Source organism: Dipodomys spectabilis, unplaced genomic scaffold, assembly GCF_019054845.1.
Source record: "Dipodomys spectabilis isolate Male_0828 unplaced genomic scaffold, ASM1905484v1 ptg000779l, whole genome shotgun sequence".
NCBI classification, from domain to species: domain Eukaryota; kingdom Metazoa; phylum Chordata; class Mammalia; order Rodentia; family Heteromyidae; genus Dipodomys; species Dipodomys spectabilis.
In genome coordinates, this window is record NW_024871456.1 from 36424 (window position 1) to 52500 (window position 16077).

The following is a 16077-nucleotide window of genomic DNA, read 5'->3' on the forward strand; positions in this document are numbered from 1 at the left end:
GTCTCACTGTCAAAGTCGGAGGCAAGATGCCATACACTGCTTGTCTACCTAAGGTCTCCATTCACCAGTTGTGATTTTTGTTGCTGTTGTTGTTTTGCTGGTCCTGGGATTTGAACTCAGGGCCCGGGCGCTGTCCCTGAGTCTCTTTGTGCTACAGGTGAGCGCGCTACCACTTGAGCCACAGCGCCACTTCTGGTTTTCTGGTGGTTCCCTGGAGATGAGAGTCTCACAGACTTTTTCTGTCCGGGCTGGCCTCGAACTGCGATCCTCACACCTCAGCCTCCTGAGCAGCTGGGATGACAGGCGTGAGCACCGGTGCCCAGTTTCATGGTTATTTCAGAAGAACCGTTTTATACACAGGAGCCAGCACAGCGGAAGTTGAGCACAGAACTCTGGGGCGGGTGCTCAGGGCCTTTTCCCCTTGCTCCAGCTTCCTCGGGGAAGCTCACGGGTGTTTCTAGAATCGCTCAGCCAGGAAGCCTGGCTGGGCCGGGGGCTTACCTGACAATGGCTTTCACGGCGAACCTGACCACGGTGGAGAGCAGGAAGAGCGGGGTCACCAGGATGTGGAAGAGGCAGAGCGACGCGAAGGCCTCGGCCGGCTGCAGGTTGTTGCCGCTGGTGTACGCGTGTGTCACGAACGTCTGGGCGAGAGGAAGAGCCCTCAGAGACAGCAGCAGGGCGCGATGTCCCCAAGGCCGGTGTGGTTTGCAGACAGGCTAGTAGGTCGTAGTAGGGTTTGTGACGTCACCGTGTGACCATGATGTCACAGTGGCAGTGTGATGTCACAGTGGGTTTGTGATGTCACCATGGGTTTATGATGTCACCATGGGTTGGTGATGTCACAGTGGGTTTGTGATGTCACCGTGGGTTGGTGATGTTACATTGGGTTTGTGATGTCACAGTGGGTTTGTGATGTCACCATGGGTTGGTGATGTCACAATGGGTTTGTGTCATCACTGTGGGTTGGTGATGTCACAGTGGGTTTGTGATGTCACCGTGGGTTGGTGATGTCACAGTGGGTTTGTGACATCACCATGGGTTTGTGATGTCACGGTGGGTTTGTGATATCACTATGGGTTGATGATATCACAATGGGTTTGTGATGTCATAATGGGTTGGTGATATCACAATGGGTTGGTAGTGTCACAATGGGTTGGTGATGTCACAGCAGGTTTGTGACATCACCGTGGGTTGGTGATGTCACCATGGGTTGGTGATGTCACAGCGGGTTTGTGACGTCACCGTGGGCGTGTGATGTCACTGTGGGTTTGTGACATCATCGTGGGTTGGTGATGTCACAGTGGGTTTGTGACATCACCGTGGGTTGATGATATCACAATGGGTTTGTGATGTCACTGTGGGTTGGTGATGTCTCCGCGGCAAGCGGGATCTCAATTTCCATTACAATGGGCACGTGAGTTCACAAAGGGACTGTGAAGACTCCATTGGACCGACAGGAGGAAAACCAGGCCTTTCTTCCACCTCTCCAACCAAAGAACGCTTGGCGTGGGTCTCCATCCCCGCTAGGCGTTGTGGGCTTGGGGGGAGGCTCCAGACACCGTCTGTTCCCAGGGACAGCGGGCTGGCACGTGAGGCAAGGAATCCAGGCTCTTTCCAAACAAACCAATGTGTAACGTGTTTGAAGAGGAGCCGGGCACCGTGGCTCATTCCTGTCATCCCAGCTACCCAGGAGGCTGAGATCTGAGGATCGTGGTTGGAGGCCAGCCCGGGCAGGAAAGTCCGTGAGACTCTCATCTCTACTGACCCACCAGGAAACCACAAGTGGCACTGTGGCTCAAGTGGTAAAGCGCTCACCTTGAGCTGAAGAGCTCAGGGACAGCGCCCAGGCCCTGAGTTCAAGACCCACGCCTGACCAAAAAAAAAAGACAAAAGAAAAGCAAGTGGTAGAGAGATGAAATGATTATATATCACTCCCCACACATATCTGTGCATAAACCTGTGTGTGTGTGTGTGTGTGTGTGTGTGTGTGCGCGCACCAGCACAGCCAAGGCCACTCGCTCTCGCTTGGCTTTTCCTGCTCAAGGCTGGTGCTCTACCACTCGAGCCACACCTCCATGTTTGACTTTTTGCTGGATCATGGGAGCTCAGAGCCACACGGGACATTTCCCTACTCAGGCTGGCTCTGAACCTTGGCTCCTCAGATCTCAGCCTCCTGAGTCGCTGGGATGACAGGCGGGAGCCACCGGTGCCCGGCGATCCATCATTTTTTGATCATGGACAAAAGCAACAAGAAGAAAGACAAAAAGGAACTTACAGCAAGGACGGCTGCGATAGGAATGGCGGCGTTCATGAAGACTGTGGAGAGAAATCCAACACGTGAGTGGGGGGGGGATTTTAATTACTCATCATTAGTATGTTCAAGTGGTAGGCTTGGCGCTCTACCACTTGATCCATAGCACCAGACAGGCATTTGGCTGGTTATGTGGGAGGTGGATTCTGTGTGTGTGTGTTTTGAGTTCATCTCCACGAGCAGCGTTTTCTACGGCCATATGCACATCGCTCTTGGGCCAGCGAATGAATGTTTTTACTATTCACAAATGGTCTTGTATTATGAGATTGGGTTTGGGGAAGGAATCTGTTGCCTGGAAAGAAAAAAAGTCACATGGAAAAGGAAAGTTTACTGGAGCAAGCAGAGGAAATACACAGGTTTCAAAGACTCCAACAGACGCTGTCCCCTGCCACGGAGCGCGAATCCCACGTCCTTTGGACATTTTCCCCAGTGATTTTCCCACCTTCCCAATGCTCTGTGTTTCCCATTCCTCCCATCGCATCGCTGTTTTATTGCACACCCCTTTTATTCCCCCCACCTCCACTTTTCTCCCTGCATCTGAGGGTCCCCTGTGTCTATTACCTAACAGGAAACAATTCCACAGGTGAGACCCCTTCCATTTTCATGGCTGCCCACAGTAAAACCAAACACAGCTCAAAGGCTGGGTGTGGATGGCTTATGTCTGTAACTCTGGCCTCTAGCCTCCAACCTCCATCTCAGCCTCTTGGGTAGCTAAGGATTGCACCGCCACCTACTAGAAACTTTTGTTTTTTTATGGTCAGTCGTGGGGCTTGAACTCAGGGCCTGGGCACTGTCCCTGAACTCTTCAGCTCAAGGCTAGTGCTCTACCACTTGAGCCACAGCTCCACTTTCTGGTGGTTTATTGGCGAGCAGAGTCTCATGGACTTTCCTGCCCTGGCTGGCTTTGAACCTCGATCCTCAGATCTCAGCCTCCTGAGCAGCTGGGATGACAGGCGGGAGCCACTGGCCCCCAGCTGAAACTTTTTTTTTAATTGAAGAACTGCATATCTTTGTTTTCATATTATAAGCAACAGAAATCAGGAAACATTATCCTTCAAGGAGGCAAACGAAAAGAATTTAATCTCTATTCCCCAGAGGATCTATAGTTAATGTAAATATAAATATTATTATTTTTATACTATTTTATTATAAATTATATATCTATAATTATTAAGTATTGTTAAAATTTGTAATATCTTTAAAAATTAAAATTAGATATAGATGTAGATATAGATATTGAGATAAATGTGGATTTTATAATAGTAATGTATATAAGTACTGGTATAAATTGATTTAAATATATGGAAATAAGGTTATTCTGCACATGTAAAGCCGTAAGAACTGGACAGCTCCCGAAGTTCACACATTCCAGCAGTGATATCCATTTTTTACTTATAGATCTTGCACTTATTAAGAATACTTCCATGCTGGCACCAGTGGCTCACGCCTGTAATCCCATCCACTCAGGAGGCTGAGATCCCAGAATCATGGTTCAAAGTCAGCCCAGGCAGGAAGGTTCTTGAGATTCCTATCTCCAATGAACCCCCAAAATGCCAACATGGAGCTGCGGCTCAAGTGGTAGAGCGCCAATCTTGAGCGCAAACGCTCAGATACAGCACCCAGGCCCTGAGTTCAAATGCCAACACTGGCCAAAAAACAAAAATCTTATCTCATTCAGATTTCTCATTCCAGAAATAGAAGTCACTATCGTCTGATGAACAGGACACACACAAACAGAACAAGGAAAAGTCATATTTTCAGCTAATGTGCTCATGTTTGGGCAGCCGCAAAGACAAAAGGGCAAGTTGCTTGGTAGTTCTGCTTACACCTTAGAATTTCAGGGACCAAGTCACCCCCCCCCCAAAAGAAGTAATTGGCACTCAACCACTTGAACTATGCCTCCAGCATGCCTTTTGGCTGGTGAGTGGGAGAAAAGCGTCTCCCAGACCTTCCTGCCTACATTGGCTTGGAACTCGACCTCAGCCTCCTGAGTGGCTGGGATTACAGGCGTGAGCTACCAGGGTCTGCTTCAACCGTAGCTGCGTTTTGAAACCACGAAATATGGTCACTCCGTCACAGCAATGGAACACCCCGGGAGGGTTTTCTGCACCGATTATGCGCTCTCTGTCCTAGCTGGGTCGGGGTCAAAAGTGGCCCAGAAGATGGAGATGCCCGGCTTGGGGCCCTGGGCCTGTTCTAGGGTTTGTGTCCAATCCCACCAGCCACACATGGCTTTACCACAGGCCTAGCAAAGCCCTGGCTGGGTTTGTGCGGGAACTGTGCACCGTGTGCGTGTGGATCCCTCTCCGTGGTCCCCATGACTTACTGGACAGAGATGTGTACAGCGCGAAGGTTTTCAGGCTGGACAGTTCCTTCAGACGCGTCTCCTCCACGCTTCTGCAGAAAATGTGTTCCCATGCGTACAGCTTCAGCAGCTTGATGCCTTTCAAGATCTCGTTGGTCTTCTTCAGTCTTTCCGTGGAATAATCCTGTCCATATACAGGGGGACACTATGATCCACGCCACAAGGCCACCACAGAGACCACAGGGCCACCCACGGGACAGGAGGAAGGGGAAAGAGTCAGGCCTCATGACAGGGCTCTGTTCCACCCCGAAGGAGACCGTCCTGGAAGAATGGCTCCAACAGCACAGAGGTGGTACCCGGCCCAAGATGGCTCCCGCCTGGCATCCCAGCTACTCAGGAGGCTGAGATCTGAGGATCGTGGTTCAAAGCCAGCCTGAGAGACTTGGATCTCCAATGAGCCACCAAAAACAAAAGCCAGAGGTGGACCTGTGGCTCAAAGTGGTAGGAATGAAAAATCAACCAGGCCCTGAGTTCAAGTCCCAGGACTGGCACAAAAACATAAATATATATATACTTATATATATTTATATTTATTTATATAAATATATAAATAAGTATACAGAACTATGTAAATATATAAATAAAAACATGCATACCCAAACAAGTCAAGTTTGGCTAGATTTCCCAAGGACAGTGTCCCCGCGCTTACTACTTACAAGCGTGCTTTTCTGAGCCTCTGCCAGCTTTGTGGCAATGAAGTACTGAATGGGAGCAAGAAGGACAATTACAGCCGCTCCAACCAGGGCACTGGATCCAAGCAGGTTGTAGAGCAAAATCACCCCCATGATGATCTAAAAAGGAAACATATATGGCGGAGAAAAATCCACAGGGTTGGGAGAGCTGGTGTTCAAAAGGAAGTGTCTTCAGGAGAAGGTAGCATTTCTCCTCCTAAGCAGATTGCATTTCATTTGGAAGCCAACTGTTGATATCACCATCAGGGGAGCTGTATGACCAGTTCCTAACCGATCGATTGCACAAAGTTACCAAGTAGCCCCACGATGCTTTGGGATCTTATAAGGTGATGGTCAGTTCTAAAAAGAACCTTCTGGGAAAACATTGTCACCCTCCATAGATTTGACCCTCCACAAACTAAGAAAGAGCCATGCGTAGAGAATTTCACTGTTGGCAAACACAGAGAAATTGAACCTCTGTTGGAACCCGAGCAGTGTAATTTCAAACCCTACTTGGCTAATCCACGCCATCTTGTTCCTGAGTTTTTTTGGTTCCTTGACAACCAAAGTATCCTCCTTTGGCCTCCTGTGAATATCTAGAGACCTGTATAATTGATCATGTCCCGGTGTATTTTTTTCTAAATCATTCAGGGAGTTTACTTGTAGATTGATAGACATATTTTAGTTACCACAAGTGAGGGAAAAACCACGCAGCCTATGTTTCTTTAGGTCTGGCTTACTCCACTTCCTTACAAATGTTATTCTTTCTGATGGAAGCATAGAATTCCATCGGGCTTATATACCACGTTTTCTTGATCCATTCATCCACAAGGGTTGTCTGATCTCATTCCATATCTTGGCTATGGTAATCAATACTGCAATGAACATGGTTGTGCTGGTGGCTTTAGTGCAGCCTGGTTTGTGGTCATTTGAATAAATGCCCAGCAGTGGGATTGCTGGGTCCTAGGGGAGCTCTATGTGGAGGCTTTTGAGGAACCTCCATACTGCTTTCCAGAGGGGTTGAACAAGTGACACTCCCACCCACAGTGCCAAAGAGTTCCCTTTTGGTCACCTCCCCTCCAGCATCTGTTCTTGTTATTCTAACTAGGGTGAGGTGGAATCTCAATGTGGTTTTGATTTGTGTTTCTTTTCTGGCCAGCGACGTTGAGCATTTTTTCCTGTGTCTCTTGGCCATACTTACTTCTTCCTCTGAGAAGTCTCTCTTTGAGTCTTTAGCTGATTACTTAATTGGGCTGTTGAGTTATTGATGGTTTATTTTTTTTGGGGGGGGGTGTAATTTTTTCTGAGGCCAAAGGAGGATAGGCCTAGGATTGATTAACCAACGCTCAGCAGCCACACGCCTATGATCATATAAAATAATATCTTAGGAAGTGAACTCCGAGGAAAGGAAACAAGAGATTTGCTTTTGTTGCTGTTGTTTTCTTTTCTTTTCGTTCTGTTTGTTCATTTCTGTGTCTTTGGGAAGGGCACAGAAATGGGGGGACAGAGAGGAACCCAAGGCAGCCGGGGTCCTCACTGGACACCAGGTGGAGAATGAACTCCACCACTGGTGGATGGGGACGGGAGGGAAACACTGGGGGAGAGAGCGAGGGAAGGGGGGACAGGGTCCAAAAAGAAATGTATTTTCATGACGATTATAACCCCTCTGTAATAACCTTTACAATAACAATAATGTATGCATTTTTGGAAAGCATCATTCAAAAATTGTTGCTTTTTGCAAGGCACCTGTGGCTCACGCCGGTCATCCCAGCTCCTCAGGAGGCTGAGATCTGAGGATCACAGTTTAAAGCCAGCCTGGGAAGGAAAGTCCCTGAGACTCTGATCCCCAATGAACCACCAGAAAAGCCAGAAGAGGAGCTGTGGCTCAAGTGGTCGAGCACCAGCCTTGAGTGAAAAAGCTCAGGAATAGCACCCAGGTCCTTGTGTTCAAGTCCCGGGACACACACACACACACACACACACACACACACACACACACACACACACACACACGGAAGTATTGTTGCTTTGTTCCTTCTGTTTGTTTGTTTTCTTCTGCGAACCAGATTGTACCTGAAGTTGACTTACCTGGACAGGCATTGCCCACAAATTGGGACACAGAAAGAGGAACCACATGAGTTGGTTGGTTTCTATGGCAACCAGGTTGTTGACCTGGCCCAAGGTCATTTCACCCATGGACAAGTTCGAAGTAGAGAGCCTCAGGATTTTATTATAGATCATGGCCTACAAAGAAAACACCACAAGGGACATAAGCCTCCCAACCTCAAATCCACATCGTCATTATTTACTTTCATTGTAAACAAACAAACAAAAACAAAAACAGTATCAGCCAGGCTCCAATGGCTCCCGCCTGTCGCCCCAACTACTCAGGAGGCTGAGATCTGAGGATCAAGGTTTGAAGCCCAGCCTAAGCAGGAAAATCCAGGAGACTCTCATCTCCAATGAACCAGCTAAAAGCTGCAAGTGGAGGTGTGGGTTGAGTGGTAGAACGCCAGCCCTGAATGGTAAACAAAAAGCCAAGCAAGTGTGGAAGGCTCTGAGTTCAAGCCCCGGGTCTGGCATTTTTTAAGTCATGTAGTTTAATAAAATGAAGAATGGGATTGGGGTGCACTAAGGTTGTCTTCTTAAAGCAGCCTCTACTTCTATTAGTATAGTTACTCTTTTGTCCTCAATAACCAAATACCAACTTATTTTTTCTAGCAGTATAAGCAAAATCTACATTCAGTTTCAAACAGATGTACAAGTTCTCTACATATTTTTAATTGTGTGTGTGTGTGTGTGTGTGTGTGTGTGTGTGTGTGTGTGTGTGTGTGTGTTGGTCCTGGGGCTTGAACTCAGGGCCTACGTGCTGTCTCTGATCTCTTTTGCTCAAGGCTGGTGCTTTACCACTTGAGCCACAGCTCCACTTCTGGTTTTTTGCTGGTTCATTGGCAATAGGAGTCTCACAGACTTTCCTGCCCAGGCTGGTTTGGCCAAATCTCAGCCACCTGGGTAACTGGGGTGACAGGCATGAGCCACGGGCACCCGGCTTTAATTCGTCTTTGAAAGTCAGTTTGAATTCAATGAGTTTAGTACTTAGCTCCGCTTCTTTCATGAAACAGATCCTAGAAATGTTGTCGTTAAGATAAGAAAGTGAAAATACACTTAAAAAAAAGAAGAGCTAGGCTAGCTGGGTGCTGGTGGGTCCCGCCTGTCATCCCAGCTACTGAGGAGGCTGAGATCTGAGGATCGAGGTTCAAAGCCAGCCTGGGCAGGAAAGGCCATGGAACTCTTATTTCAATAAACAACCAGAAAACCAGAAGTGGCGCTGTGGCTCAAGTGGTAAAGCACCAGCCTTGAGCTGAAGGGCTCAGGGACAGCGCCCAGGCCCAGAGTTCAAGCCCCACACCTAGCCAACAACAACAACAAAAAGAGCCAGGTGCCAGAGGCTCACACCAGAGATCTGAAGATCACAGTTCAAAGCCAGCCTGGATAGGAAAGTCTGTGAGACTCTTAATTATCCATCAAAAAGCCGGAAGTGGAGCTGTGGCTTAAAGAGGTAGAGCACTAGCCTTGAGCAAAAGAGCTCAGGGATAGCACCCAGGACCTGAGTTCAAGTCCCAGGACTGGCATAATAATAATAATAATAATAATTTTGAAAGCCTGAGCTAGGTAGGGTCCAGTGGCTCCCACATCTGCCGTCTTAGCTACTCAGGAGGCTGAGATTCAGAGGATCACAGTTCAAAGCCAGCCCAGGAAGATGGTGAGGTTTCAAAAAGCCAGGCTGGAGGCATGGTTGAAATGGTAGAGTACCAGCCGTGAGCCAGAAAGCGGATCAAGAGCACAAAGTCTCGAAGTCTCAAGTTCAAGTCCCAGTAACAGCATCGTCAAGAAACAAAGTCCCTTCAGGGCTTGGCTTGTACTTACCAGCAGGGCGCCGCGGAGGTTGATGCCCGTTTGTATGGTCACATAGTAGGATGCTTGCAAAAATGTCCTTTGCAGAATTAAGGCCAGGAAAAGCAGAACAGCTAAGACATAAGCATTCTCAAGAAATTCCTTGGAGGAGAGGGTTTTTGAAATCTTGTGGCAAAGGGGGACAAAGAAAAAGGAAAACAAATTAAAACGGATCTTTTCACCTACCAGGAACATAGATTGCGCTTATAAAACGGCACCGGTGGCTCCCACCTGTCATCCCAGCCACTCAGGAGGCTGAGATCTGAGGATCGGGGTTCAAAGCCAGCCCCGGGCAAGAAAGTCTCTAACACTCTTTTCTCCCATGAACCACCAGAAAAGCCAGAAGTGGAGTTGTGGCTCAAAAGGTAGAGCACCAGCTTGGAGTGAAAAAGTTCGGAGACAGTGCTTAGGCCCTGAGTTCAAGCCCCGGGACCGGCACACACTCACAAAAATAAACAAATACATAAACAAACCTACTGTTACAAAATAGGTGAAAACATTTTTAACCAGCTGATGCTTCTAAGTATAAAACACTTCCTAGGAAAAGCGGTTTTAGAAGAAGAACCTTGATCCTCTAGATTTAAGATTGTGCAAACATGAACCCCCAACACCTGGAAACTGTCATTTTTTAAAAAAATTAACCCATATTTATGAGTAATTCCAACAGGCTGACAGTTACAGAAAACTGAGTAATTTTTAAGAACAAAACCAGTCATTTTCCTCATGGAGAAAATCAAGTTTTTATATTTACCAACTTATCTGGCCAGACAATTTATTTTATTTATTTCTCAGATTCAGCGCCCACTAATATTTAATCAGCATCTATGTGACAAGAACAGTATTCATGTATTTCACCTTGATCTTTTTTTTTTTTAATCAGTCCTGGGTCTTGAACTCAGGGCCTGGGCGCTGTCCCTGAGCTCTTTCATTCAAGGCTGGTGCTCTACCACGTGAGCCCCAGCGCCACTTCCGGTTTTCTGGTGCTTCATGGGAGATCAGAGTCTCAAGGACTTTCCTGCCCAGGCTGGCTTTGAACCGCAGTCTTCCAGATCTCAACCTCCTAAGTCGCTGGGATGACAGGCATGAGCCACCCGTGCCCAGCTGATCATTCTGGGGTTTAAACTCAGGACTTCATACTTCTGAAGCCGCATGCCCAGTCCTGTTTTTCTGCTTCAGTTCTTTGTCAGATGGGGTCTTGTATGTCTATAAAGGACTCGGACTGCAGTCCTCCTATTTAAACATTCTGTGCATGTTGTTGAGATGGGGGCAGGGATCTTGCTAACTTTTTGGGGGGCCAGCATCAAATCGTAGATAGAGTTGTTGACTTATTTTGAAATCACCAGCAAAAAGCAGAGCTGGAGGTCTGTGTGAGCGGTAGAGCACCAGGCCTGAGCACGCAAACCGAATCCCACGAGGTCTGGGGTTCGAGACCCCCCCCTCCCCTAAGAACAGCAACAACAAAAATGGCAGACCGCGATTGCCACACGATCTGCTTCTTTTCTGCAGCCTGGTACACTTACGCCGGTGGTGTTGACTGTCCTGTTCTGTGTGTCGTTCACGCGCTGGACTATGCCGGAAATACAGAGAGGACCCGCGAAGCCCAGAAGGTCGGCCAGGTAGCGAAACGTGCTGCTCAGAAGAATGGGCCGGCCGAAAGCTCTGTACATCGCCAGCCAGATAGACGGGGTCCGATTCGGATGATCTGCTACTTTTTTCTGAAAAACCAAACCAAAAACGAGGTAGGGTCCTGTCCAACTTCCAACCAGGAGCTCCCGCCTGCCATCCCAGCTACTCAGGAGGCTGAGATCTGAGGATCGAGGTTCGAGGCCAGCCCTGGCAGCAAAGTCCAGGAGACTCTGATCTCCAATGAACCACCAGAAAACCGGAAGTGGCGCTGTGGCTCAAGTGGTAGATCAAGTGGTAGAGCACCAGCCTTGAGTGAAAGAGCTCAGGGACAGCGCCCAGGCCCTGAGTTCAAGTCCCAGGACACACACACACACACACACACACACACACACACACACACACACGAGTCAGAGTATTAACTACCAAAAAGCCATAAGTGAAGGTGTGGCTCAAATAGTAAGAGCATCTGCCTTGAGTTAAAAAGCGAAGCAAGCGGGTGAGGCCCTGAGTTCGAGCCCCAGTACCAGCACCAAAGAAATCAAATAAAAATGCTTCTAAGACTCAACACAGCCCGGGTTGGAACCGATGAACTAGCTTCACGGATTTCACGGAGCTGCAAGGTGCCAGATAGTAAATTCCCCCTTCAAAGGCGGCCGTTTTGCTCTTTTCTAGAATCTATCCAATGCCACAGCATCAGCTCACTGGATGGAAGCAAGCAGCACGGAGCACAACTTCTCCATCTCCACCGTAAATCGTGGCTTTGGCAGGGACGCAGGGAAGTTATTATGTAACGCTTTTCTCCAGAGACCCTGAAGACTTGACATGGGTTCATTTCTGGTTTGCTGGCATTTCAGAGCACAGATTTTTTTTCTTTTTTGGATGCACAAAGTCATTTTCGTCATTTACTATAAATGCTTTGTAGAGCATACTTTAGAACAGCTAATAATAATAATAACAACAACTAACCTTCACTAGATCCATTGCTTTCCTCTTCAAAGACCTGTGCTCCCAGTGGATGGTTACAATGATGAAGCATTTTGAGACACAATTGGAAAGGACTAATGGTATTGAAGATTCTTAAAGCAATGAAAGACACCATAAAGTTCCAGAAGGAACCGATAGGTTGTTTTGTTCTTATTTTTGTTTTTGAAATAAGTGTCTGGCATCTTTGCCCAGATCCTCCCGTTTTTGCCTCCAAAGATAAGGGATTAAAGGAATGAGCCACAAGGCAGGGCTCGGAATAAACCAGTTTTAGAAACATGGAGGATGACACACAAAATAAATAAATAGCACCGTACTGAATTAGGTTTCCCAGCTTTACACTACAGAATTAATCTTAGCTGACCGCTGGAGGATTGAGTCACAGTGTTTGGTAGTGAACATGAACTTTTTTATTTTTGGTCAGTCATGGGACTTGAACTCAGGGCCTGGGCACCATCCCTCAGCGCTTCAGCTCAAGGCGGGTGCTCTACCCCTTGAGCCATGGCACCACTTGTGGTTTTCTGGTGGCTCATTGGAGATCAGAGTCTCACGGACTTTCCTGTCCAGGCTGGCTTTGAACCACGATCCTCAGACCTCAGCCTCCTGAGTGGCTGGGATGACAGGCGGGAGCCACAGCGCCCGGCTCAGCCCAACTCTTTAACACTGTGGTCACAAGGCTAAAAAGTACCTTCTGCTCTTCATAGGCATCTTTCAAGCAGACGTAATTGGTGACCGCCCGCATGGCTATGGGCAGCTTCCCGATGGCTTTCAGATCGATGGGCTTCTTGTGAGCGGAGATGATGAGCGTGTTCATCCACCAGTACGTGGCTTTGGAGAGCAAATTCACGAAGGGCTGCAAGAATCTCACGCCCAGGTCCTGCAGGTCTTCGGGCGGCTTCACCTTCTGGGGATTCGTAAAGAAGACGTACTTCTGTGGCAGAGAGGAGTCCCACAGAGCCATTGTTACCTGAGAGCGTCTCCATTTGCAAAGTCACATTTCACTTTTGGTTAGTCCTGGGACATTAATTCAGGGCCTGGGCGCTGTCCCTGAGCTCTTCAGCTCAAGGCTGGCGCTCTACCACTTGAGCCACAGCACCACTTCCGGTTTTCTGGTGGTTCATGGGAGATCAGACTCTCACGGACTTTCCTACTCAGACTGGCCTCGAACCTCGATCCTCAGATCTCAGCCTCCTGAGTAGCTGGGATGACAGGCGGGAGCCACAGGCACCTGACTGGAAATCTCTAAGGTCTTAAAGCTGGAAGCTGGGTGGTAAGTCAACCTCATATTTGCCCACACACCCGTGTGTGCGTACTGTTGAGTCTGGGTCGTTTCGGGCTGACTGTCGTGTTTGTTGGAGGCCCGGAAGAGCCCGGAAAAGCATGCAATACTCACTCGGACCCGGATGACGTTGATCTCCACGGCCATCAGCAGCCCGTTCAGGATCACCATGATGCCCGTGATGCAGAAGCGGAGATCGGACACGCCCCACCCTGACTGCCAGTACTTGACCAATTTTATTGTTTTGGTAATAAAGGCCATCACCCAATACAGGAACAAGGCTGAAAAACAGAACGCGGTGGAAGTGGTTTTTGAGGGTTTGTTGTTTGTTTGTTTTGTCAGTCATGGGTCTTGAACTCAGGGCCTGGGCGCTGTCCCTGAGCTCTTCAGCTCAAGACTGGTGCTCTACCACTTGAGCCACAGCGCCACTTCTGGTGGTTCATGGGAGATCAGAGTCTCACGGACTTTCTTGCCCGGGTTGGCTTTGAACCGTGATCCTCAGATCTCAGCCTCCTGAGTCGCTGGGATGACAGGCGGGAGCCACGGGCACCCAGCTGTTTTTAAAAAGAAAAAGAAATCTCTCCTTGAAATTTAAATTTTTTCCCACTAATATCTAAATACCATAATAATGCTTTCAAGTTGCAAAGCAGCTGGGCCCAGCTACTCAGGAGGCCAAGATCTGAGGATGGAGGTTCGAAGCCAGCCCAGGCAGTAAATGTCTATGAGACATTTAGCTCAACATCAAAAAAAAGCTGGAAGTGGCGCTGTGGCTCAAGTGGTAGAGCGCCAGCCTTGAGTGAAAGAGCTCAGGGACAGCGCCCAGGCCCTGAGTTCAAGCCTCAGGATTGGCACAAAAAAAGGGAAGGGAAAAAAAAAGGAAGAAAGAAATAGCAAAAGCAATGATAAGTATTCTACTTGCAAGGAACCCTAAGGGTTCAATTGGCAATGGTCTACAGGTGAATATTCCTTTCTTTTAACACAATTGGTTGAAGAAAAGCTGTCTTTTCTGCAGTGTATATTTTGGATTTGGGGGATGGGAGAGTTGGTGCCAGTCTTGGGGCTCGAACTCGGGGCCTAGGCACCGAGATTCAGTCATTTCCAGTAAACAAAACAAAACAAAAAGAAAAGGAAGATCTGCATTACATAGGGACCTCAGTTAACTTTAACTTTTGTTGTTGTCGGTCATGGGGCTTGAACTCTGGGCCTGGGCGCTGTCCCTCAACTCTTCAGCTCAAAGCTAGTGCTCTACCACTTGAGCCACAGCGCCACTTCCGGCTTTTTCTGCTTATGTGGTGCTGAGGAATCGACCCAGGGCCTCATGCATGCAAGGCAAGCGCTCTACCACTGAGCCACCTGCCCAGCCAAGGTGAGCAACAAGACAGGGCTAGATGAGCATGCTAGACGTATGTGTGTTTAGCTAGGAGCCTTAACAAGCTGGCGTTAATGATAAGTCCATTTCCAAGATGACCAGTCGCACTGTCAATGAGAAATCAACTGCATTTCATACAATGCCCCAAACAACCGGCAAGTCCGATGGGAAGGACAATGTCATTCTGGGAAAGACAATGCCATTCCCAATAGCAGCAGGGAAGAACCAAGTGATCATAAAATGTCTGCAGGCCGAGCACCGATGCCCTTCCTTTAATCCCAGCCACTCGGACGCTGCCATCTGAAGATCTCAGTTTGAAAGCCGGCCGGGAGAGACAAATCTGAAAGACGCTTTCCTCCCTTCGGCCAGCAGGAAGCCCGAAGTGGAGCTGTTGGCTCAAGTGGTAGAGCACCACCGGCCTGGAGGGGAAAAGCTGAGAGACTGAAGTCCTGAGTTCAAGTCCTGGCACCATCACACACACACACACACACACACACACACACACACACACACACACACGAATAACCAGACATGTGACCTCTTGTACACAGAAAAAGGAAGTCCGTCTATTCATCCAGCTAAGAGAAATGAGTGAGCTGGAGCTAAATAGAGAGTAAGTTCGGTCTCGGGATCGTTGAGGCTCACCTAGAAGGAGTTTAGGGAAGTTGGATGTTTCGATGTTGTGGTAATAGACTATCGATGTGGTTGTGGCCACAAACCCCATCACCGCCGGCATGAACAGGTGCAGATGCCTGGAGTCCCGCCGGCTAGGAGAACAAAGCACAGTCCGTTTGTGTTGGTTTGTTTTTGCCAGTCCTAGGACTTGAACTCAGGGCCTGGGTGCTGTCCCTGAGCTCTTCAGCTCAAGGCGGGCGCTCTACCACTTGAGCCACAGCGCTACTTCCAGTTTTCTGGTGGTTCACTGGAGATCAGAGTCTCAGAGACTTTCTTGCCCAGGCTGGCTTTGAACTGTGATCCTCTGAATCTCAGCCTCCGGGGTGGCTGGAATGGCAGGCGGGAGGCGCCGGTGCCCTGTGGGTTTCTCATTTTCTTTGCAATTGTATTTCATTTTATTCACAGAAAGTCACTTTTGTCAAAGAATCAACAAGCCCACGAGTAGCTGGCAGAGAAGCGGAGCAGACACTCGTTGAAGAAGCACAGACACCCAGGAAATACTGTGGCCAGGAAATACTAAAGCCAAACTACAGAGGGAGGAGGGAGGAGGAAGGAGGGAAGGAGGAAGAGAGGGAGGGAAAAAGGAAGGGAGGGAGGGAGAGAGGAAGATAAAAAACAGGGAGGAGAGGAAGGAGGGAGGAAAGGAAGAAGGAAGGAAGGAAGGAAGGAAGGAAGGAGAATGGGAAGAAAGGAGGGATGCAAAGAGGAAAGGAGGGAATGAGGGAGGGAAGGGAGGGAGAGAGGGAAGAAAGGAGCGAGGGAGGGGCTGGGCAGGTGGCTCAGTGGTAGAGCGCTTGCCTTGCATGCATGAGGCCCTGGGTTCGATTCCTCAGCACCACATAA

At 48.5% G+C, this 16077-nt stretch overlaps 1 protein-coding gene across 1 annotated transcript in view; it reads right to left on the bottom strand.

The window, feature by feature from the left end:
• The window catches only part of LOC122102255 (ATP-binding cassette sub-family C member 9), a gene marked incomplete at its 3' end in the record, with an annotated part of 63175 nt that overhangs the window by 34991 nt on the left and 12107 nt on the right, over positions 1-16077 (bottom strand). The window contains exons 4-13 of the mRNA XM_042672869.1: positions 15205-15326; positions 13305-13471; positions 12600-12842; positions 10825-11019; positions 9278-9430; positions 7439-7594; positions 5336-5470; positions 4641-4803; positions 2279-2319; positions 502-644 (exon numbers count right to left, since the gene is read on the bottom strand). Of these exons, the coding sequence (XP_042528803.1) occupies positions 502-644; positions 2279-2319; positions 4641-4803; positions 5336-5470; positions 7439-7594; positions 9278-9430; positions 10825-11019; positions 12600-12842; positions 13305-13471; positions 15205-15326 (1518 nt within the window). The remainder of the gene's footprint in view (positions 1-501; positions 645-2278; positions 2320-4640; positions 4804-5335; positions 5471-7438; positions 7595-9277; positions 9431-10824; positions 11020-12599; positions 12843-13304; positions 13472-15204; positions 15327-16077) is intronic.